This window comes from Bubalus kerabau, chromosome 2 (genome assembly GCF_029407905.1).
Source record: "Bubalus kerabau isolate K-KA32 ecotype Philippines breed swamp buffalo chromosome 2, PCC_UOA_SB_1v2, whole genome shotgun sequence".
Classification (NCBI taxonomy): domain Eukaryota; kingdom Metazoa; phylum Chordata; class Mammalia; order Artiodactyla; family Bovidae; genus Bubalus; species Bubalus kerabau.
Window position 1 is genome coordinate 111,690,075 of NC_073625.1, and position 24,595 is coordinate 111,714,669.

At 42.2% G+C, this 24,595-nt stretch overlaps 1 protein-coding gene across 2 annotated transcripts in view; it reads right to left on the minus strand.

Moving 5' to 3' along the window:
• Positions 1 to 7,761: 7,761 nt before the first annotated feature.
• The window catches only part of HGD (homogentisate 1,2-dioxygenase), a 43,436-nt gene continuing 26,602 nt past the window's right edge, over positions 7,762 to 24,595 (minus strand). For both annotated transcript variants that reach the window (XM_055568311.1, XM_055568310.1), the window contains 8 exons: positions 24,262 to 24,296; positions 23,495 to 23,574; positions 22,845 to 22,944; positions 20,515 to 20,639; positions 18,613 to 18,717; positions 16,180 to 16,306; positions 10,598 to 10,779; positions 7,762 to 8,102 (listed from right to left, as the gene is read on the minus strand). In XM_055568311.1, coding sequence (XP_055424286.1) covers positions 7,953 to 8,102; positions 10,598 to 10,779; positions 16,180 to 16,306; positions 18,613 to 18,717; positions 20,515 to 20,639; positions 22,845 to 22,944; positions 23,495 to 23,574; positions 24,262 to 24,296 — 904 coding nt within the window. In that variant the 3' untranslated portion in view covers positions 7,762 to 7,952. The remainder of the gene's footprint in view (positions 8,103 to 10,597; positions 10,780 to 16,179; positions 16,307 to 18,612; positions 18,718 to 20,514; positions 20,640 to 22,844; positions 22,945 to 23,494; positions 23,575 to 24,261; positions 24,297 to 24,595) is intronic.

Sequence of the window (24,595 nt, forward strand, 5' to 3'; positions counted from 1 at the left end):
GCATTGATCATATATCAATACTTATTGAGCCGCAGTCATTTACTAAGCACTGAGGATACTAGTATAAAGATACAGCTTCTTCTTGGAGGAACTCACAATGGAGAACAATTATAGCAGCCAACATTAAACTTTTACTTGTGTTCCAGGCACTAAGATAAAGTAAGGGCTTTACATATCTCCCAACATACCTTAAAAATAATCACTAAAACGATACCTTAAATCTCATCATCATGAGATTTTGAGAGGTTAAACAATTTACTCAAGTCCTTTAGCTAATAAGGACTAAGACAGAACTGAAATCTGGGCAACTTGACTTCAGAGGGCAATTTTTAACCATTGTTTGAAAGGGATAAAGATAGATGTTATGAGAAGCCCAATACTGAGCAAGGACACCCAGTCCAGCCTGGAGGGATTAATAGATGGTGCCTTCAAGAGCAGGGACCCCCATGTGCACTTTCTTAGGGTTTCTAGCACATTCACAGGTAGAATGTTAGAGCTGGAAGGACTGTTAAAGATCTGCTAGTCTCACAGCCTAACTCTATAGGAAACGTTTGGATAGGAACAACAACTTGTCCAATTCTTCAAGAACCCTGCTTAAAAAACTTGTTCATTACTGATGGGAATGAGAAATGATACAGTCACTTCAGCAGTTCATCAGTTTGTTAGTTTCCTACAAAATTAAACATACTTTTACCATGTGATCCAGCAACCATACTCCTTGTCATTAGCACAAAGAGTTGAAAACTTAGGCCTACTCAGAAACCTGCATATGGATGTTTATAGATGCTTAATTCATAATGGTCACAATCTGGAAGCAACTAACGGAAGGAAGAATAGGCAAAGCATTTAAGGTAGTGAAACTACTCTGTAGGACACTATAAAGATGGATGTATGTCATTATGCATTGTTCAAACCCACAGACTGTACAATGCCAAGAGTGAACCCTAAAGTAAACTATGGGCTTTTGGTGATGATGTGTCAATGTAAGTTCATCAGTTATAACAACCATACCACTCTGGTGGGGGATGTTGATAATGGGGTGGGCTATGCATAACTGAAGGTAGAGGGTAATGGGAAATCTCTGTACCTTTAATAAGGATGTATTTGGAGAGAAATCAGGCAGATATTTGGAGCATTTTCTGTGTAAAGCAAGTATTAGAAGATTTATCTCTTCTTGGAGCTTGAACATGAAAATACCTGATTCAAAACCAATACCTCTCATGTTATTCTTGCTGAATTCCCATAAAAAGGTATCCATGGCAGGCATCAGCTCTTACTCATCAACACTCACTCTCCTTCCTTTTCTTCTAATAGAACCCTGGTTTATTTACGAGGCTGGTTCTCAGAGAAAGTGGGCATGATCCCACTCCAGGGAATGAATCTGGATTGGTCCAAGGTAGATGTGTAACCCAGTTCTGAACCTAAGAGAAATCTACTAGGGAGGGCTTTCTTTCCTCAATAAAATACATTTCCCAAAGAGAAATCCTTCTGTTCCTTTACCCTTTTGCTTTCCTCCCTTCCTCTGACCTAGAACATGGAAGTGAGGTGAAGATAAGACATATCCAAGAATCAGTTCAGTTTAGTTCAGTTCAATCTCTCAGTTGTGTCCGACTCTATGTGACCCCATGGACTGCAGCACACCAGGCCTCCCTCTCCATCACCAACTCCTGGAGCTTGTTGCCTCATGTCCATTGAGTCGGTGATGCCTTCCAACCATCTCATCCTCTGTTGTTTCCTTCTCTTCCTGCCTTCAATCTTTCCCAGCATCAGGGTCTTTTCCAATGACCCAGTTCTTTGCATTAGGTGGCCAAAGTATTCGAGCTTCAGCATCAGTCCTTCCAATAAATATGCAGGACTTATTTCCTTTAGGATTGACTGGTTTGATCTCCTTGCAGTCCAAGGGACTCTCAGGAGTCTTCTCCAGCACCACTGTTCGATTTGGAACCAGCCTGTTGTTCCATGTCCAGTTCTAACTATTGCTTCTTGACCTGCATACAGATATCTCAGGAGGCAGGTAAGGTGGTCTGGTAATCCCATCTCTTTAAGAGTTTTCCACAGTTTGTTGTGATCCACAGAGTCAAAGTCTTAACATAGTCAATAAAACAGAAGTAGATGTTTTTCTGGAACTCTCTTGCTTTCTCGATGATCCGGTGGATGTTGGCAATTTGATCTCTGGTTCATCTGCCTTTTCTAAATCCAGCTTGAACATCCGGAAGTTCACGGTTCACATACTGTTGAAGCCTGGCTTAGAGAATTTTGAGCATTACTTTGCTAGCGTGTGAAATGAGTGCAATTGTGCTATAGTTTGAACATTCTTTGGCATTGCCTTTCTTTGGGGATGAAATGAAATATTCAGGAATAGCAGAGCAGAAAACCAGAATGAACTTGGCTCCCAGCTAACTTCGTGTTATGATTGTCCTTGTCCTGACCTGCCAACCCCAGACTTCTTTTATGAGATAAAGTCTTAGTTGTTAAACTAATGTTAGATTTTCATTTACAATTGAATGCACTGTTAATTGATACCATGTCCTTTTATTTATTATAAAATATAATTGTTCAGATTTTAATTTTATTTATAAAATCCAAAATAAGGACACTAAATGCTCATGAATGAGCAAAACTGCCCCATTTGCTAAATTTCTCTTCCAGCGACTATATAGAATTTAGAATTGCACACACTTGGTTATTTTGTGAGGTATCACTGTTATAGTGCTATAGTGGGTTGTGTCAAAGCTTCTGATATAATTTTAGATTAAAAAAAAAAACTAGAGTAGGCTAATTACAGTCCAAAGGCCCACATGGTTAGGCAAGACTCCTCCAGGAAAAGCTCTATAGTTAGTCATAGGCGAACTACTTATATCAAAGGCACTTTAGATTCTGTCTTAGCTTTCACTTTAATTGAGCTATTAATATGCACTGTTGAGATCTTAAATTGAAACTCAATATGGTTTTCTTCAGACCTAAAAGATGATGGAAAAAGGCAATATGTACTTCTAAATGTTCTGCACTTTGGGCTTCTGTTACTTATTGCATTAGGAGAGTGCATGCCTTCCTCCTCAGCTAAAAGCTAGTTATTTACGGACAAGGACCTTGGCTTACTCTTTCCAGTATATCCTATAGTAGGCCCCACAATAGCCTCTCTGAGGCAGAGACTAATAAGTATTCAGTGACTCACAATAGCAACAATAACAACAATAATATCTAGATCTGCCCGTGTTCAGTAGGGGCCAAAAGCAGTGTGAGTGCTTTCAACACACGGTCTCATTTTGTGTTATTTTAGTCAGAGTCGTGTCCAGTTCTTTTGAGACCCCACGGACTGTAGCCCACCAGGCTTCTCTATACATGGTATTTCCCAGGCAAGATTTCTAGAGTGGGTTGCCATTTCCTTCTCCAGGGGATCTTACTGACCCAGGGATAGAACTCTCAACTCCTGCATTGGCAGGCAGATTCTTTACTACTGAACCCCCAGGGAAGCCCATGGTCTCATTTAAACCCCCACCAAATTCTTGTGAAACAAATCATTTCCTTGTTTCAGAGGAGGAAAGTGAGGCACAGGTTAAGTCACTTGCTCAAACTCATTCAGCTATAAGTACCATCTGGATTCCAGAGTCAGAATTCCTCATGAAGTAAGTATTATCTTTATCCACATTTTACAGCTGAGGAAACAGAAGCCAGAAAGGTTAATAACTCATTCAGGATCACATAGCTAACAAGTGGTTGTGCCTGGATTTGAATCCAGGCTGTCTGGTTTCAGCATCTGCCCTCTTAATTAGGTACCACACTGACTCACAAAAGGATGAATTTTAGATATACTTCAGATTGTCACACAGTTATATAAAGTTGATTCTATCAAATTGAAGCCTAGCTGTTTACTAAATGTAACAAAGAAATTTAAATGTCAGCTCTCAAGCCTTTTTTTTTTTTTTTTTCCCCATTTTAGCAGTAAAATATCTTTCTGGAAGGGCAGAACTTCCTTCAAACTCAGAAGTGATAACTCTTGCATCACTCTAGAAAATTACAACACAGAAACTGCACATTAATTTTTAACTTACAGTTTACATCTAGGCTTTAGGTTTCCTACCTTCCCTCTCCTCCTCCATCTCTCTCTGTGCCCCATCTGGTCAACAAAGGGCGTGCTTTCTGGAGGCAGGCAGTGGCCCTTCCCACCACTGCCTGATTGTGGCCTCTCCTCCTGGGTAGCTTCTCGTTACACACCCCATCCTATCCCATTTCAATGTGTGTTTACTGAAACATTGGGAGCTTTTCTCACCTCCTTTCTGTAGACCCAAGAGGCCCAGATTTGGACCAGAATTCAAAGATTGCAAACAGAATGTTTTGGATACTGATTTTAAGGTAGTTTCTATTAATAGAACAGTGGCCCTCTGCCTTGCCAGCGCATTGCAATTACCTGAGGGATTTCAAGAAAATTCTCATTTGGATTCCACCCCCAGCATTTCTAATTGATCTGAGATACACCCCGGGCACCTGGAGTCTCTGAAGCTACCAGGAGCTCCAATGTACAGGCGAAGATGAAAACCACCGGAAGGCTTCTCACCCTTGACACTACTGACATTCAGTACCAGATAATTCTCTGTCCTGTGCATTGTAGAAGGTTTGCCAACTTCTCTAACCTTTACCTAACAGATGCCGATAACACCCTCCCCTGTTGTGACGACAAAAAATGTCTCTAGGCTTTGACAGAGGTCTTGGGTGAGGGATACAAAATCACCCTTATTGTGAACCATTGTCTAGAGCCGCTGCCAATAGGCTGGGCTGTGAGAAGTCTCCCAAAAAGAAAAAAAAAAGGGGGTGGGGGGTGGGGGGCGGGGTGACTTCTGGGGCATTCTAACAGGAAAATATATAAAGATGCCAAGGATACCTAGCAGAAAACTCCAGTCATTGGAGGAAACCTAATCAGGGTGCCTTTTTTTTTTTTTCTTTTTAAAAAGACTTTTAAATTTCTAAGCAAACAGATGGCTTATTTCTTGGGAGAATAATAGAGAAACATATCTTTAAGAGTAGAGAATTAAGGAAATGATACAGATCTTTCTAGCTGATCTGAAGCACAACAGAAGGAAGCTGTATCTTTTTTTTAATTAGCGTGAACAGCCTGGCCTGGGTGAAATATTGTCTCCTGCTGACAAGTTGCTGCCAGCAACAGGGAGATAAAGTACACGGGCTCAGATGCTAAATGGATGTAAACCCAGAATGTTTCTTTAGCTCTAGGAAGGTTTTGCCAGCACACTGATAACAGAGTGAACCGAAATCAGTGAGAGTCTAGGTTTGTGTATAAGAGGAGGGTTGTTGTTGGGTTGCTAAGTCGTGTCTGACTCATGATCCCATGGACTGTATCCTGCCAGGCTCCTCTGTCCATGGAATTCTTCAGGCAAGAACACTAGAATGGGTTGCCATTTCCTTCTCCAGGGGATCTTCCCAATTCAGGGATCTAATCCAAGTCTCCTTCATCTCCTGCATTGCAGGCGGATTATTTACTGCTGAGGACTTCCCTGGTGGCTCAGATGGTAAAGCGTCTGCCTGCAATGAGGAAGACCCAGGTTTGATCCCCTGGAGAAGGAAATGGCAACCTACTCCAGTACTCTTGCCTGGAAAATCCCATGGCGGGAGGAGCATGGTAGGCTACAGTCCATGGGGTCGCAAAGAGTCGGATACAACTGAGCGACCTCACTTTCACTTTCACTTTATTTACTGCTGAGCCATTGCTTGAGTGAGCTCATTATGTAAACGCTGGAATTTGGGAACATTTAGTGGTTGTCTGGTTTGGGGTTATTTGAGAGAAGATTCCAGCAAGCACTACAGGGGAGTGGGTAGGTAAGAGGGAAGGAAGCTACTAATGGATATGTTTTCAGAAGTTGCCACTTTGGGCAGTGAAGCTTAATCATTCTGAAAGTTGCCAGGAACCCCAGCTGAACACAAGCCTCAGAGGTATGGAACGAGAGAACTAGCGGATTTATCCACTAATTTCCACTCTGGTGGTTGAGGACTGTGTCCAGGGCCATTCACTCCTCAGAACTTTTGTTCTGCTTTGGGCCTCAGGCAATATTGTGAGTGTGTTGCTGGCAACTGGAAGCAGCTGGCCAACACAGGATGGTGATCATTGATGGGGTCTAGGTGAGTCACTGGCAACCTGCTGTAGTGGTCAATTTAGAAATTTATCTAGGGACTTCCCTGGTGGTCCAGTGGTAAGACGTCACACTTCCAATGCAGGGGGCGTGGGTTCAATCTCTGGCCAGAGAACTAAGATCCCATATACTGGGCAAATAAATAAAAATTAAAAAAAAAATTATTTAAAAATATTAACTGTCTTACTAGTTTACAATGTTTAATTTTTAATAAAGACGTCTTAATATGGTATAGAACATTGGGAAGGTACATCAGCTACTAAGATAGCTCACCATTTGAGACCAAGAAATGCCACTGCCAGAAACCCACAGTAGTCCCACCCCATCTGCAACTCCTCTTTTCCACACCCCTTACATCCAGTCCACTAGCGAGTTCTTTCAGGTCTAGTCCAAAGCTTTCACGGATTTATCCACTAGGTCCCTGCCGCCACTTCGTTAGTCCAGGACAATGGAGTCTTTTGCCCGGACTATTGCAATGTCCTGGTCCTGGGCTCCCCACACTCACTCTCCTTTCAGTTCCTTAAATTCACAAGGCTTCTTCTTGGAATGTCCTTTTCCCCACCCTACTCCAGAGCAACCCTACCTTTCCTATGACTTGCTCCTTCCTATCCTTTCCCAGTTCCCAAAGCACCTGTATATCATGCTTAGCTGCTAAGTCCTGTCCGACTCTTTGCAACATGGGATTCTCCAGGGAAGAATACTGAAGTGGGTAGCCATTCCCTTCTCCAGGGGATCTTCCTGACCCAGGGATCAAACCCAGGTCTCCCACATTGCAGGTGGATTCTTTACTGTCTGAGCCACCAGGGAAGCCCTAGGTGTCCTATCCTTTAGGTCTGGCTAAATGTCACTTCATCAAAGACCTAAAGAAAGATGTCCCCATCCCACCCGTCATTCCCATCTCAGTTCCTATTTGTTTTCTTCTTTGCATGTTTCTCAATTTGCAATTATTTTGTTTGTGTATTTTGTCTCCCTGTCTATAATCTCTGTAAGGGCAATGACCATGCTTATCTCTTGACCTCCATATCCTCATAGGATTGACAAATTTAGTAAATAAAAACACAGGTGTGGGACTTCCTTAGGGGTCCAGTGGTTAAGACTCTGTCTTTCTAGTGCAGGAGGCGAGGGTTTGATTCCTGGTCAGGGAACTGAGATCCCATGCTGTGCAATGAGGCAAAAAAAAAAAAAAAAAAGAGGCATATCAGTTAAACTTGAATTTCAGATAAACTACAAATAATTTTTAGTATAGGTATACCCAAGTAATGCACAGGATGTATACTAAAAATTATTTGTGATTTATCCAAAACTCACATTTAACTGGATATCTTATTTTATCTGGCAACCCTAGTTCTTAGGCCCCGATACATAGCTGACTCTCATTTCACAGTGTTAAATAAAAATTTGGTAGGATATCAAAACTGCTACTATGGCAACAAAGTGAGGGAAATGTGTCCAAACTACAAAGTAGTGACAAACACCACTTCCCATTCCTTTCTGTTCTTTTGCCTGTCTTCTCACTCCAGGAGAACCTAATCACCTGGTCCAATCTCGTGGACTCCCATTCCCGGTCACCCGGGTCTGCCTCATCAATGTCTGATTATTATCAATTGTCAATTTCACAGAACACCAGCAAGTATTTATTGAGTAATTAAGCTGACAGAACTTAATACATTTTTAAAAATGTTTAAGTTCCTTGACTATGAGAAACTGAGTTCCCATTTTAACCAACCCCCCTCCCCGAATACCACCAAAGGGCATGAGATTCTGAAGGAAATCACACAAATCCATTCTCAACTATGGCATCATGCTCCGGTATCAGTTAGTTTCTGCAGGGTTCTTGGAATTGGGGGTGAAGTGGCTCTTGAGAGGTTCCCAGCATTTGTAGTAGTTCTCATCCAGACAATTAGAGGTCTTCAGCCCCCACTTGGTGACGGCCATATTTAGAGAAGACTCAAACATAAATGCCTGTAGGGAATGCGGATGGAGACAAGAAAGAGGAAGTGAGGTGGGTAATAAAACACATTTTACTAGATGTGAAGAGAGAAGATATGGGTAGGTAGACTCTTTGAGTAATAAATCACGTGTGCTTGCATGGTAAGGAGAAAATACTCAAGCCTTGGGTTCTGACTCTGGTCCTACTACTTACAAGTGGGTAATAGCTTGTGTGAAACCCTCAGCTTCTCTGACACTCAAGTTTTATTCTTACTAAACTGGAGTTGGGCACATAAGCATCACATTGTTCTTGTAGCACCATGGAGCTAAATTTGCTAGATCCAAGGGCAAAGGTGGGAGAGTCCTGGGATTATTCTTTTCAGGGGCCATTATGGTGGCTATGTCCATGTGAGGGAGAACATAATTCCCATTTAATATGTGAGGAAACTGGGGTTCAGAGCTGGGAAGTGACTGTCTAAAGTGGTAGTAATGAGAAGTTGCAGATTTGGGATTTGAGCCTTTCTTTTAGAGGACTCTGAAAAGAAATAGGCTAGGGAAGGGAAAAGAAGGAAAAGAGTGACTGAGGAGGCAGGAAGAAGGGAGTGGGAATGGCTGTCACACTTTTAAAAGCCCTGTCCAAGAAGGTTCTGAATGGTGGGTGTCCTTCTATGTTCAGGCAGGTTTTGTCTGCAACGGAAAGAATATGCAAGTGCCCTGTGCATCCTTGACATTCCAGCTTCACCTACTGCTGATTTTCTGACCAATTATGGCTTTAAAAAAAACAAAAACCTAAAATTCTTATGTACTTATATTGTTGGAAACTCTAAAAATATAGATGGACAAAAGGAAGATAAAAATTCTCTTTGTGCCACAACTCAGAGAACCCCTGTTAACGTCTGGCATACATTCTAATATGTATTAACTTCTTTTTGTCTAAAATGATACAGATGATGGACCCTGCTTGACTTCACATGACAAGCTTGATGTGAGGTGTTGGGCATGTTATAAAGCACTATTCAGATATAAAGATCATTATTATGGACATAATTATTGTTGTCTCTTTGCTAACGGCTTCTTAGGAGACTTCCTGTCTGACTGGACTAACAAAGCCCCATCCCAGCTGAGCTATGAAGGCAGTATTATAAAGTTAATTTATTCCAAAGTAGTATAAGGATAAGGCATATGGATGAGCCTGGATCCAAATTACATAATGGGAAATGGGGAGGGAGACCCAAAGTCTTGTTCCTCATAAAAACAGCCTTGTCCTGTGCTTCACTGTTGCAGAACACTGCTCCCTGGTAACATTATCCAAAGCCAGGTTGGGCATTCAAGGTTGCTAAGTGGTAACTATGGGATAGCCTGTGTACCCCCAGGAACTTTCGGAGGTAGTAGCTTAAGATGATGAGTATCTCATAGAGCTCTCGCACAGAGATGAAAGTGTTCTACAGAAACTGCAGAGGCCCTTGCAAGGGGAAATGGAGCTGAGGTCTGGCAGATGGGACTCACACCCTGCCCCTGAAGATAAGCTTCATGGGCTCTGGTCCTTGAGTTGGGACTGAAAGCAATCTGCGTTGCGTTGGGTAGAGGGGCAGATAAGCTCTCTGCTTAGGTAGTTTGCAAGCTGGGCATGGAGTCAGGCCAGTCTGTGCTATTGATTTTAAAGTCAGGTAACACTGAAGGCATTGGTTTAAAAATGTAAAGCAAGTTTGCATATGATGTCGCATAAAATTACTCCTTGTGGTTCATAAACTCTATCTCCAAGAATGCAAAAATAAAATGAAATCAAGTACTGCAGCCAACTGCAATTGTGTTCAGTTTCAATGTTTACAGCGTGACACAGGAGGAATACAAAATAGCTTTTAAATCCCATCAGTTTCATCCCTTTACAAAGGAGAGCAAAAGAAAATGAGAGAACTGCTGCTCACAAGCCCTGACTATAGTCAGGCAAAGGCTGCCTGACCCTCCTGGGCTTGAGAAACCAGCTATAAGTTACATCCTGCAAACCCTGCTGCTGTCGTCCTGGAGGATGACTTCAAAAAGCAGGAGATGACTCTGAGACAGAACATATATATATATTATATATATATATGTATATAATATACATATACAGGGCCACATACAGATAAGGGAAGACTCCTGACACAGTATTAATAATGTCCCCCTTTTGTCTGCACAGTGTGGCGCAGTCAGCAGGGTTAAATCACACCAGCTGCACTGGATGCCCTACTTTTTCTACAGATGGAGAAAACGAAGCACAGAGAAGTTACGTAAATTCCTCAAGGTCACACAGGAAACAAGAGCTGGAATTCAAACCTAGACCTGACTCCAAGTACAAAGCTCTTTTTACCCTAACACACCAGGCATCTAGTATACACAAAAGGGTATGTGCATACACAGGTGGGAACATACATACAGACACTCTCCTCTCCAGACTTCTCTGTGACTTTGGAGAAATAAAAAATAGCCATTCTTCGCAACAAGTTTGGGGATCCCAGAGGCCAGCAGAGCCTCATATCTAACTTGCTTACCATGGTGCCATCAGCAATCCTCTCAGGTGCCAGCTTGGCTTTGCTGGCCTTCTCAAAGCAGTTGGCATCAGGCCCATGGGGAGTCATTGGGCTGTGCAGGCTGCCTCCCCCTGGCAGGAATCCACCTTGCTTTGCCTCATAGTGACCTTTGATGAGTCCCATGAATTCACTCATGCAGTTCCCTGGGAAGATTGAAACAGTATTTTTATTATCCAAGGCAAGGACCCCAAACACCTAGACTTCTCAAACATTATTTCCACAGAATGTCAAGAAGAGAGGAGAATCATAAAATTTCATAGAAATAATAAAGAACATAGATAGACAGGAAAACAACCACAAAACATTAGTGTGGAATTCTTGGTATGCAAAGCTCTACTCCATGGCTATGTAGATTAACAGAGGTCTTAGGTTCCACTGCCTGAACGAAATTATGCTAGATCTAAAGAAAAGTAGGGCCCAAACAAGAATATTAATAATAACTAACATGTAAATCGTGATAAAGAGTGAATGTACTCCATCATCTAGGCTTACAAGCTCCATATAAAAATTATCCACTTTCCCAGATCTGAATTCCTTCCCAAATAGCCTCACAGGAGCACAGGGCATCACCATATTTCTGGTTACAAATTAGAAAATTAAAGCTGTGTGTGTGTTTGTGTGTATATGTGTTGATGGAAATGTGATATAAGGAAAGAAACCTGGACCTGGAGTCCATTATCAAATAATAATTTGTGTGAAAAAAATCTTATTATCTATACATCTAATCCATAAATACTATATATTCTAACAAATATCTTCTGTATCTGAATATAATACCATCTTATTCTTTCATTTTCCAAAATGCTTCCTTAGATTAATTCTTTTTCCATTGACATTCTCTTCATAGAACCTGAAAATCTTAATACTGCAAGGGATCCCTGAAAAAAAAGTGAAAGTGTTAGTCGCTCATTCATATTCAACTCTTTGTGACCGCATGGACTGTAGCCTGCCAGGCTCCTCTGTCCATGGAATTCTCCAGGCAAGAATACTGGAGCGAGTAGCCATTCCCTTCTCCAGGGGATCTTCCCAACCAGGGATCAAACTCAGATCTCCTGCATTGCAGGCAGATTCTTTACCATCTGAGCCACGAGGAAAGCCGAAGGGATTCCCTACTTCTACTCAATACAGAAATACCCTGTATATCATTCCTGACAAATTACCTGCATGCCTCCTGTGAATTGAAGTGCTCTACTCAACAAAGGAACCTATCCTATTACTGAAGACTCTGGGTATTAGAAAGTTCTCCCAAGTCAACTGGAAATTTGCTTTCATGTAAGTTGAGTATATTGGTCCTAGTTGTACCTCCTGGAATCAACAAAATTTGACAAAAATCACCATGTTCCCACTCTTTCTATCTCACATTTCTGTTTAAACAAAGCTTTTTATTTAGAGCAAGAATTAAAGAAATACAACACCTTGAAAACATCTACCCATCTATACATCCATCCATTCATCTGTCCATTCCCCTCCCTATTCATCTGCCTATCCATCTAACCAGCATATATGGACACTGTGCTAAGTACTGTGATAGAAATGAGTAAGAAGCAGCCTCTTTAATGTTCCTCATAATCATAGTCAGTCCTGTGAGAGTGCTGACACTGCAAATCATAGGCAGAGTAGAGAGATATGGATGGCACTGGCAAACCTTGCAAAGCTAAACATTTGACATGATAAGTACTCCACTCTTCTTTCCTACATGTGAATATAGCCAAGTGCCAAAATACTTGTCAGTCAGTTCAGTCGTTCAGTCATGTCTGACTCTTTGCGACCCCATGGACTGCAGCACGCCAGGCTTCCCTGTCTATCACCAACTCCTGGAGCTTGCTCACACTCATGTCCATCGAGTCGGTGATGCCATCCAACCATCTCATCCTCTGTTGTCCCCATCTCTTCTTTGTGGAACTGCCCAAACAGTCATACCCATTTTGCCCAGAACCCAAAATGTTGCTGCAGGCCCCTGCAGAAAATGCAAGACCCAGATTATAGCACTATTTGTTTCTCCATGAAGCAGAAATAGAGGGGGAAAAGTACCTGTAAGCATATAGTCTACATTTTAAAAGCACTTCTGCTCATGACTTAAATATTCTGGCATACTCCTCCATCTAGTATGTGTCCTCAGGGTCACCTTCAAGGCTTAATTTTAAGAAGAGAGCAAGACTGAATTCAGCTTTGATCTGAATATGAATTTAGGTAGCAGTGAGTTGGTGATGACATTTCTACATCATTTTCTATATTTCAAAGGACAGTGGGAAGGTAGACCTTGCCTTTTTGATTAATGCTGAATCCAGTTGACTAAGGTGCATTAAGATGACTGGAGGCAATATTTCTACAGAAATCATTCTCCACTTCTGTAAAGTCACATCAAAGTAGCAAAGATTTTGATTATTGCTAAAGCATTATTTTTAATGTCTCTCGTAAAAAATAATTTCTAACTCAGGGTTCTGTGGCTTTTCCAACTAACTCAGGGCAATCAAGCCTTTCTGAAATCTGTCTCTCCCGAGCCAAATTTATTTCAGAGTTCTTTATAAAAAAGAAGTTATAAGAGGTATTTCATGAGGTCACTTGTTTCAGGCAGCCTGAATTACAAACTAAAGTCACTCAGTGGGTTGAGCGCTGTAGCAGAGTAGGGAACCTGGATGGGGAAGACAAGCCCCAGGCCACGCGCATATCTCAGTGCGTGGTCTGTAAAGCTCCAGCATCAGAACCCCTGACTCGCTAGTTCAAAATGCAGATTCTGAGGTTCCACCTCAACGCCAACTAATTCAACTCTCTGATAGTGGGAATTTTTTTAAAAGGCATTCTACTAATAAGTGATTTTTATATCCCCTAATGCTCTCAAGTGTCAGACTTTATTTTTTTGGGCTCCAAAATCACTGCAGATGGTGATTGCAGCCATGAAATTAAAAGACGCTTACTCCTTGGAAGGAAAGTTATGACCAACCTAGATAGCATATTGAAAAGCAGAGACATTACTTTGCCAACAAAGGTCCATCTAGTCAAGGCTATGGTTTTTCCAATGGTCATGTATGGATGTGAGAGTTGGACTGTGAAGAAAGCTGAGCGCCGAAGAATTGATGCTTTTGAACTGCGGTGTTGGAGAAGACTCTTGAGAGTCCCTTGGACTGCAAGGAGATCCAACCAGTCCATTCTGAAGGAGATCAGCCCTGAATATTCACTGGAAGGATGGATGCTGAAGCTGAAACTCCAGTACTTTGGCCACCTCATGCGAAGAGTTGACTCATTGGAAAAGACTCTGATGCTGGGAGGGATTGGGGGCAGGAGGAGAAGGGGACAACAGAGGATGAGATGGCTGGATGGCATCACTGACTCGATGGACGTGAGTTTGAGTGAACTCCGGGAGTTGGTGATGGACAGGGAGGCCTGGCGTGCTGTGATTCATGGGGTCGCAAAGAGTCGGACACGACTGAGCAACTGAACTGAACTGAACTGAATGCTCTCAAAGTGTGGTTCCTGGAACAGCTGCATTAACATCACTCAGGAATTTTTTACAAATGCAAATTCTCATGGAGGGAGGTCCAAGAGGGAGAGGATAGATGGATACATGTAGCTGATTCACTTCATTGTACAGTAGAAACTAACACAACATGGGAAAGCAATTATACTCCAATTAGGAAAAAAACAAAACAACCTACAGATTCTCAGGCCCTACACTGGATATTCTGAGGGTGGGTCCAAGGAATCTATATTGTAACTCTCCAGGTGACACTGACATATGTTAAAACTTGAAAACCAGTGCCTCTGGCACATACAGCCCCCTCCATACAGAACTATGTGAAATAGGGAAGTACCAAGGATTAGTATGTGAGGGTCAGGCTATAATCCAGACCAAGCCTCTCGCCTTGACAACAGGTCCTCTAGGGGACTAACTTCTAGGAGGAGAACAGTTAGGACATGTGATGGGCTTTGATGGCTGTGATATTTCTCAGAAAGGACAAAATTTGTTACATCTCTATTCACAAAGTATCTGGTGTCTTTGAAGCGTTAAACCAATTGCATCCTTTTCAGCTGATGTCACCTGAAAAAGGCAATGCTGACATTTGACCATGAAGTGACCTTCTTCTATTCTGAAGGCCTTTGTCCTCCACCCTCTGCAAACACCTACAATGCTCATTTTAGTCAAAGCCCTGGCACCTGGGCACACATAGAGAAAAGCCTCAGAGAGACAGAAAGTGCTGAGGTTAACTAAAGAAAGGGGCTTTTTTGTTTTTTAAAAAGAATGTTACAGCTGAAATGCACCTCAGAGTCTTTCCAGAACTCTGTGTACAAAAGTGCAATCTCCAGAAAGGAGAATTGTGCATTGACATTTAGGTTGAATTTATAGCTAGCTATTGCACAATTAAAAATGCCACCTTCATTAAGTACACCATGAGTTACCTTATTCATTCTTGGTGATGTATTCATTTGCTAAATAAATATTTATTGGATGCATATCATGCACTGGGCACTGTGCTAGGGACATCCATTAATGCCCATGACTGTCTGCTCTGGCATCAGACTGTCTTCATGTCCAGTACTTCACCTGTACTTCACTGACTCCACCACTTAACTAGCTGTGAGGCCTTGATCCTTCACAGCTCAGTTGCATCTTCTTTTAAAAAAAAAAAAAAAAAAAAAGAAAGGATAATGATACCTATCTCTCACAACAGTTAGGAGAATTAAATCTGTTAATATTTTTGAAGAACTTATTACAGAGTCATAAAGAAAGGGTCAATAATCTTTAACTTCCCTGATGGCTCAGCCAGTAAAGAATCTGCCTGTAATGCAGGAGACCTGGGTTCAATCCCTGGGTCAGGAAGATCCCCTGAAGAATGGAATGGCTACCCATCCCAGGGTTCTTGCCTGGAGAATTCCATGGACAGAAGAGCTTGGTTGGCTACAGTCCACAGGGTTGCAAAGAGTCAGACATGACTGAGCAACTAACACTTTCACTTTTCACCAAATAAAAATAATATTAATAAAATTAAAATAATAGATTTGATAAGTTCTGTTCTAGACAACAACTGCTTTGCAGAAACTGCTTCTAGAATAGGATCCGTCCCCTGGTGTGGACTGCAATCTGCTTTTCCCTTTCAAAACCATTGGAGAAGGCACACTTTATTGGCCCTGAGCCAGACTTAGATAATGAACTTTCCCCAAACAACTAACTAAGCAACAACAGCCCACAGATCCTCCTCCCTTTACACCTGAAATGTAAAGAAATGTCTTGCTTCAAGCTTTACCAGCCTTTATGCCTCTCTTCGGGGCCAGAGGAACTGGGCTCTAAGCATTACACAGGGTTTTCTCCTCAGAGTCAACATGCCACTGCCAACTTGATGCCAAACATCACAAGTTGTGATGTTTAAGAAGCTAACAGTCTAGGGAGCAGCACTGGGCCTTGGGAGGCAGGATTCTGAACTGCAGCCAGGGCAGGACATCCTGCCTCTAGAAATACCTCTAGCAGTGTTCCCCAGGGGTCATGTTGACCACTCGGCTGTCTCTCTCTCTTTCTTTTTTTCCCAAATGTAACTTGGCAAATGACTTACTGTGGTAATAAGGAGGCCTGAAGGTCTTATCAGCAACCCCCCATCGAGGTGGGAAGATGACAAAATCAGCGATGGCCACTCCAGGGCGTACAGACTTAGCAGTCAATACCGTGAAAATGGATGGGTCCTGAGAAAGGAAGGACAAGGAGAGCCTGAAGACATGATGAAAGGGGAGGTGACCAACAATGACATACATCCCCCATGCTGAAGGGGTTTTCAAGTGACACTGTAATTTCTGATCAAACTGCAGGCCAGGCTATGAAGTCTGGGCTTGTCATAGAGGTGCAGTAATCACTCATCTGACTTTCCCCTCTTGCTGTGCTTGAAGCAAAAGGAATTAACAGCAGCTAAGGGGATTCTGAGCAGCTTTTTCACCCTGCTGAGCCCCCATTTCATGTAAGTACTACCCTGTGGGTCTGAGAACTGGCAGTGCCTGCATCTCAACCTCAGGTCAGAGTGACTGGAGCTGGCATGTGCTGCAGGGACCTCTTGGCAGAAGGGATGTTCAGAGTGAGGTGGAAATAGAAATAAAATAATATCTGAGTGTTGAGATAGATGTAGGATGCACATCTCTTTGGAGCAATCACTGAGATTCCAGACGGTATCCTCATGGCTTTTTTACCCTTGTTTGACTCTCAGGCCTAAAATATTAATACGTCACTCATCTGGGAGGTGGTAGTGTAGAAGGGAATAGGTTGGGGGACAATATTATGATTTGTAAAGAATATTAGACTCTTTCGGTGGAAAGATTGAGATTCAAATTTAATGGCAATCAGTGTGATCAGGTCTGCTTTCTGATGTCATGTGAGGGTTGGGGATTCAAAGATGACTGAACTCTATTCCTGGCCCTTCAGCACCCCTGGTGGTGGTGGCAAGTGTGTGTGACAGGGACAGAAGGAGTAACGAAACAAGTGTCTGAAGAATCACAGCAAGGTGCCAAGAGCAATCTATCTTTGTAAATAGACAGCCAAAGGGGTACAGAGTGCTTATCTCTTCCTGAAAAGATCAGGGAAGGCTTCACAAAGGAGGTGATATTTGAGGTAGGTCCTGAAGAATGAATGCAGAAAGAAAGAAAAAGAGAGGGAATAAGGAAGGGAGGGAAGGAGGAAGGTAGGAAAAAAGAAAGGGAAGGGAAGGAAAGGAAGGAAAAGGCAAAAAGGCATTTTAAGCATAGAAAACAGGAAAGACATCAAAATGCACAGAGATTTTGTTAAGAAGCAAGAAAGCTAAAGCTCAGAGGGCATTGGCAGGAGGGAGAGGGGCAGAGGTGGTCCTGGGAAATAAGTCCAGGGCCAGATGGTGAAGAGCATAGGACACCACGCTTCAAAGCTCAGACTTAATCCTAAACCACAGGGAACCTGCAAAGGTTTCTAATGTAGTGTTAGAAAGATCGGGTCTGAATTTTGGGAAAATGACTATAGCCGCAGTACAAAGGAGACTGTCTGTGTAAATGCAAATCAAGAAACCCTTAATGCTGCAAGAATGAATACTTCTTCATCTGTCATGAGAAATGATCTGAAACTGTTAAAAAGCAGTGAGGCTCAAAAAAAGCTCTTTCAGTGTCTCAGGATCCTTTTTTTGCTGCTTTGGGCATGATGCCTCATTTTTTTGTCTCTTGGTTTTATCGAGTTGCTGCTCTTCAGAAAGGTAGTTTTGAGTTCCGAGAGGTAAGCTGAACTGGCTTAGAGTAATCGTTCTGTCTTTGGTTCTTTGACTTCTGCTCTAATTGCCCCTCCAGATTGTGGGCTAAGTTAATCTATTATGCAAAGTGAACTTTCCCCCAGGATCTCAGAACTAGCACTTTATCAAGGAAGTGGGTCCTTGGGAGTCTGCACTGTAGACTGGGGACCTATTTGCAGTCCCTGATTGAGTAAAAAATATGACCGAGTTCATACTCTAGAATTTCTTTGGTTTAAATTCAAGCACTGAATGTTACGAGTAACTTCGGAAGAGAGCTGTCAGTCCCATCTCAGCTAAAAAGAGCCAGGAGTGGAAGCTCTGAAGTGGGCAGGCAGACCTTTGGTATTTATGAGCAGGACAGAGAAATTTCCAAATTCAGGAATTTTCCTTTCTCAATACTCCATCAATGACATTAGCAGTTGGTTTTCTTACTGGGATACACTGTCTAGGAAGAAATCATGTTCTTAGCCAGGAAGGAAAGTTACTGTGAACACCCTGTAGAGAACTGAGCTGTGTAGCAGGGTGAATGCTGAGTGTCTAGTCTGGATCTCCCTCTGGTAGGTTGTTTACTCCTTCACTGAAGCCTTGCAGCAGATGATTCGAATTCCTGTCAACACAATGACAAATGACCTAAGTCTCGGGCTTCCAAGGCAACACTGGAAAAGTTGAGTCTGTGAACAGCGGGTGTCTACTATGGACCTCTCCAACCTAAAGGTACCCTCTCCCCAGGGTTCCTCCATGAGCCAGACTTACTGCATGGTCAAAGGCCACTGAATTGATGACCATAAAGTTCTCCAAGTTGTACTTGTAGGGGGTGTAATTCCCATGCCAAGCCACAACGTTGAATGGGGAGACATCCTGATCAACAAAAAGAAAAAGCAGGAAAGGGTGATTTTAGCACATAATGCTTTTATAGCTATGATTCCTCAGTTTGTACTTGACATTACTGCCTCTTTCTTGATTTGATTCTGTTTGCATAACTTAACAATACCATCATTTGGGAGAAATATCACCCTGAATCATCCTATGGTTGCTTCACTTTCTCTCAAACTGTCCTCCCTAAGCCACTGACCCTATTCTTCAGTACCTAAGCTACAGCTGCCTCTGATCACATGTGCAGCAGAAGCACAGCCAAGTAGTGCCTTTTCAACAATATTAATGCAATGGTGAGAATCTGTGGATGCCAGCAATTCTCTGACAATCTGGGCCACCGTCTGGGTTTCCAGTGCCGAGGGCAGGCACTGGCTGCAACTGCTCTCCAGGTAACTACCTCTCAGAGGAGCATCTGGTAGATTTAGTTCCTGGGTTGGTGAGTGAGGATGGTGAGGAGTTCTCTAAGAGTTCCAGCCCCAAGGACTTGAGATTTCAGAGCAATCCTAAGGTGATGCTTCTTGGTCTGCCCTAAGAGAGGATCACTGTTCTGTTATAGGAAGGTAGTTAGGCTAGCGAGTCCAGGTGATACAGTCCATGGAAGTCAGTCTCCCAGGGCACAGATCACGGCACACAAGGGAGAACAACCTTCATAGAGTTCACTTAGAAAGTGGAAATCCATGGAGTTGCTGGCCACCTCTATAATGGTGCTTCTCTGTCAAATGTATATCGTATACAATACAGGGAATATGCTTTAAATGAATGTGATTTCCACACTGAATTTCCAGAGGTTATCATTTATGCCAGGCTGGAGTAGTATCTAAGTATGTGCATTTTAAACAAGCCACCCTGAGAATTTCTGATGCAAATAGTCTCTGAATTACATTTTAAGAAATCCAATCCAGAGAATACGAGGGTGACTATGAATCAATGAGGATGGCAATTAACCCTCAGAAGTTAATTTTAAATGCCAAACTCATTGGCCTCTGCTGGTTAGCATACCTTCGAGTTGCTGTCCAAAGAAAATAACATGCCTTAGCAACATATAAGCAATAAGTTAAATGGGCAAAAAAAATCAAATGAATAATGGTAAATAGAATAGATCTTTGGATTATTTTTATTATATGGTTACTTTATTCTACTACATTATATATCCAGTATATTAAGTAATAATGTATATTACTTATTATATTATTATTTTAAAATTATTATTATCTATGCCTTTGTTTATCAATTGAAATTGGTCATGTTCCGGGTGGTATGGCTATAGATAATGCCTTTGCTTATCTCCTGAGTTTACCAGTCTGGTGCTATCAACCAAGTCAAACTAATTAACTGAGTTTTGCTTGTTTTCTATCAGTCATTGCTTGTATTTGAAATATGGTGACTATTGATAAATATAAGTCTTAGATGAACTGCTATTAATTAATTTTCCTTTTCCGGCCATACCTCCCTCCCTGTTTATTATGTTCCCCCACCAGTTATAGAGACCTAGGTATTGTGGGGTTTTTTTATTGCTTGATGAATAGAAACAGCATGACCTTTGGAGTCAGAAAGATATGGGTTTGAATGCTGATTCTGTCATTTACTGTGACATTTGGTAAGTTATCACTACCTGGACTGTTTTCATGACTACAAACAGGGCAAATAGTACCTTATTGTAGTATCTTAGTGATATAGTAAAGATGAAATAATGTATATAAATACTTAACACAAGCCCTGGCAATCAGAAGGTGCTTAATAATTATTCATTCCTTCCCCTGCCTGTCAAGCCACTTACTTTACCTGTCTGGCAGCAAATAGCTTGCCCTGGTATTTATTAATCACAGTGTAACCACCTGGCACTTGGCGATCTTCATACCAGGCAACAGGTATCAGGAAATCACGAGGATTGGCCAAGCCATTGGCTCCTAGAATATAATGATCCAAAAGTCTTTTAGATACTTCTGAAATCACACAGGAAAGATGCCACTGTTTCACAAAGAGAAAGGGCTTTCTTCCATGTCAAAATCCACTCCACAATTTGCTATCCTTGTTGAAAGACTCATTGGAATCACAGTCTGGTACCTTTTAAGGAGGACCCAAGAAATTTGGTCAGAAAAAAGAAATCCTGAAAATATCACCAGCATTACCTCCTAAAGTTGTAGAGTGAATATGGTTTATAAACATTTTCCATGCATTACCTTACCACTATAGGGGACTGGAGGGGAAGAGAGGAAGAGAGTAGAAAAGAGGAAAAGGGAAGATATGATAGAATACTAGAGCTTTTTTCCTAATAAAACTCTGACAACTCTAGAACTCATCGACAGTCCTTGAGAAGGAAAAGGTTACACACCGTAGCCTCAGGCACGCCTCTGCTCCTTAGACAGGACTCAGAATCAGTCCACGTCTGCAACACTGCTCTGCAGCCTGACAAATCTGTCTGCCACTGAGGGAGACCTGCCTGCTCACCTTTGCTTTGTGAGTGTTCCCTCCAGAGAAAGAAAATAAATCAGAAGATCAGAAATGAAAAATCTAAGTGCAAAAACATAATTTAACTCTGAGAGGAGAGACCTAGGGAGTGTTTTATCATTTCTAGTTCCTGGGGTTAAAAAAAAATAGGCCCTCAGCTGGTTAGTCAATTATATATATTTTCCAGAGGGTGCATGTGGCATGGCACCTGGAGGCTCTGCTGGCTGTGGAGCAGCAGGAAACCAGACCAAAGTGGGAAGAGCGGATGGAGAGCAGGATGACAGACGGCCCACCGCGGCTCCAGCTGCCTCTCGGCTGCCTCCCACCTTCCTCTGACTATCTGGATCCCCCAGGGGACTGACCAGAAGGCACATGCTGGCCTGTCCCTGTTTTGCTCTTAAAAAATCTGTTGACAAGGAAAGGGAAGAGCTGGGAGGTGTGGCCACCACCTTCAGCAAACATGCCAAAGATGAAACCAAGGGCCGATTTCCCCAACCACTCCTGTCACTCGAGAGATGGTTTGAGAACATTCCCTCCTACCACCTCCACTTCTCAGATCCTGCTCTCTTTGCCTCCAGCTTGCCAGAAGAATCGGGGGTGGGGGACCTTGGTTCACTTTGGAAGGTTTTCATTTGCCTCATGGAGGCTGTGGTTTCTAGCTCCTTCACAGCACTGAGTGAGGCACACTTTTGGACTCTTAAGTATGTAGATTTTGTAGAAGATGCTCAGTAGGAATGTGACATTCATAGACTTTCTTTCAGTCCATTTCCCCTTTCCATAGCCACATAGCCCCTGCCATTATTATGGTTTTTCCCACTTTATTGTCTACACACAAGCCACTGACAAGAAAATGATCTCTCTTCTATCCACAAAATCCATTCCCACTTGTACACTTTTTCTTAAACTGGTCCCTTTCCTCTTTCAGTTCAGTTCAGTTGCTCAGTCGTGGCCGACTCTTTGCGACCCCATGAATTGCAGCATGCCAGGCCTCCCTGTTCATCACCAACTCCCAGAGTCCACCCAAACCCATGTCCATTGAGTTGGTGATGCTATCTAACCATCTCAGCCTCTGTCATCCCCTTCTCCTCCTCGTCTCTTTATTTCTCCTCAACTTTCAGATTGCTATGAATCTGTTCCTGGAAACTTGGCTCACAGCAACCCAGACTTTATATCCTCTAGGGTTAACACTGTATAACCTGAAATCTATTACAGATTGTCTTGCTCTCCAATGGTCTGTATACTATTCTAGAGAAACATTTATTGTGAGTTGGGCTGGATTGTTCTCTGTTATGCATGTATGTGATGAAGAGGCTTGTGCCATCCTTGATGTGGTTCTGGTCATTACCCTCAGCACAACATGGGAACTGGGACAAGCTGATGGACTGGTGCACTGACCAGCTAATTAATGAAGCTATCATCTCATCAAATGGGTCAACTATACCTCCTGGAGCCCCTGAACTTAGAGGCCGGAAATAAGAAGCCTGTGATTGTTCAGGGGACTCTAATATGTTCTGAAATTCCCAACTACACTTGGTCTGGAGTTGTCTAGAGAGGAAAGCTGTAGCTTGAATGAGATAAGGAGGAGAGATGGATGTTTAACTTTCATGCAATTATTCATGTCCTATATCTCAAGTCAGGCTTAGAAGCTTGCATTGAAGATTTACCAATTGGTCCCAGGTCAGGCAACTCGAAGTGGACTCCATAAACCTCCAGGATGTAGCCTCTAGTCTCCTCGAAGACATCGATGCTGAACCTCATTCCTCTCTGGAACAGAAAGTAGACACTGATGTGCTCTCACCAATCATACCTATAGTTATAAAGAAGCTGCCCGAGAGCTACAGCCAACCTCACATGCACAAATAATTCTATAGTCTGCTGAGCTATGTTGGAGGGTGACCAGCTGAAAGATGAGTTAAAAAAATTTAACCTCCAATCACATATGTGACCCAAACCAATTCTAGCCTACACTCTCACTGGGTTCAGAGATAACAGTGCCCTGATTTCACCAAAATTTAAAGAAATCCATCTTCACTGCCTTCTGTCCCTCCAGAGTATCATCCCGAGTGTGCAGAAATATTTAGGAAAGTGAATTGACAATGCTCTTTGCTTTGTGATTGTGTGCTATTTTAAAACAAAGTAGGCACAGAAGCCTGCTTAATCCTTCTACACAGGGAGCCTTCTGTATAACTCAAACTCCCTCCCCATTGCCCAGACATGATAGAGAAATTTCAGAGATAGAAATAGCAGCAGCTGCAACATCTGATTGCTCCCAAATTAGGGAGAAGCTGGGAGGAGAGGGGGACATATCACCAACCTGAATGACGCAGATCTCGTTGGGCTGAACAAGCATCTTGCCAAACTCGGTGTAAATGAGAAGTTTCCCTTTCTGGGGAACTAACATAAAAGACAAGGCAGCAGTGAGTAACTCTTTTCATGTAAGAACCACTTCATGAAGAGTGAAAGGCTTAAGGGCGGCATTTGCTTTTTCATTCCAAATGAAAAGTTCTTCATTGAGTTTAATGGGGGAAAATGTCAGAATTGACAACTTAAGTTGGCTATTTCTAGAAAAGCATGAATGAAAAAATTGACTCTGCTTTTTTCTTATGTTTGGTTGCCAAATAAGGAGCTTGTATTTGCACAGTTCTGTGGCTTGACCAGAAAGGGCAGCAGAAACAGGATGGAAAAAGACCCATCTCTGATAGTTCCAGCAGGAAGCTGGCATTTGCATGTCTAAGGTTTACATCAAAATGCTCATTCCAAAATATCAGTACTAAGATCATCAAAAAAGAATCAGGAAAAAAAAAAAGAATCAGGAGACCAGAGAAATCCCTACTAGACTTTTGAGAGGGTAACAGGCAGGAAGGCCAGGGAAGAAATGAGTAAAGACAGGGAGACCAGGAAATAGGGTATGGGCTTGAAAGTACAAGGAATCTTTTCCAGACCACCAATTGCCATTACACCAGTCTGTAGACTACATTAAATAAGACAGATTGAAAGGACAGTAATATGTATACAATTAAAAAGCAGCTTATAACTAGGGATCAATTACCAATGAAAGGGTCTGAAGTCTTTAAAACTTACCAATCAAGAGGTCTCCATCTGAATTGTAAAAACATCTGAAACATATAGAATAGTTCCTATGATTTTCTATTTTAACAATATCCAGACAAATTAATTCACTGCACAAATTATTGCTCAGTAGATAGGCTGTGCCAGGCTTAGTGCTAGGCATAAAATGATGAGCAAAATGACCTCATCTCTGCCTTCATGGAGCCTTAGAGTCTAGTAGGAAGTCAGACTGCAATCCAACAATTACAGAACCATCTCATAAACTGTAATGGCACCATGAAAGTCAAGTTCAGGGGACTGAAAGAATAATGGACCTGATCTAGTCTGAGGCGGCAGCCAAGGTTTT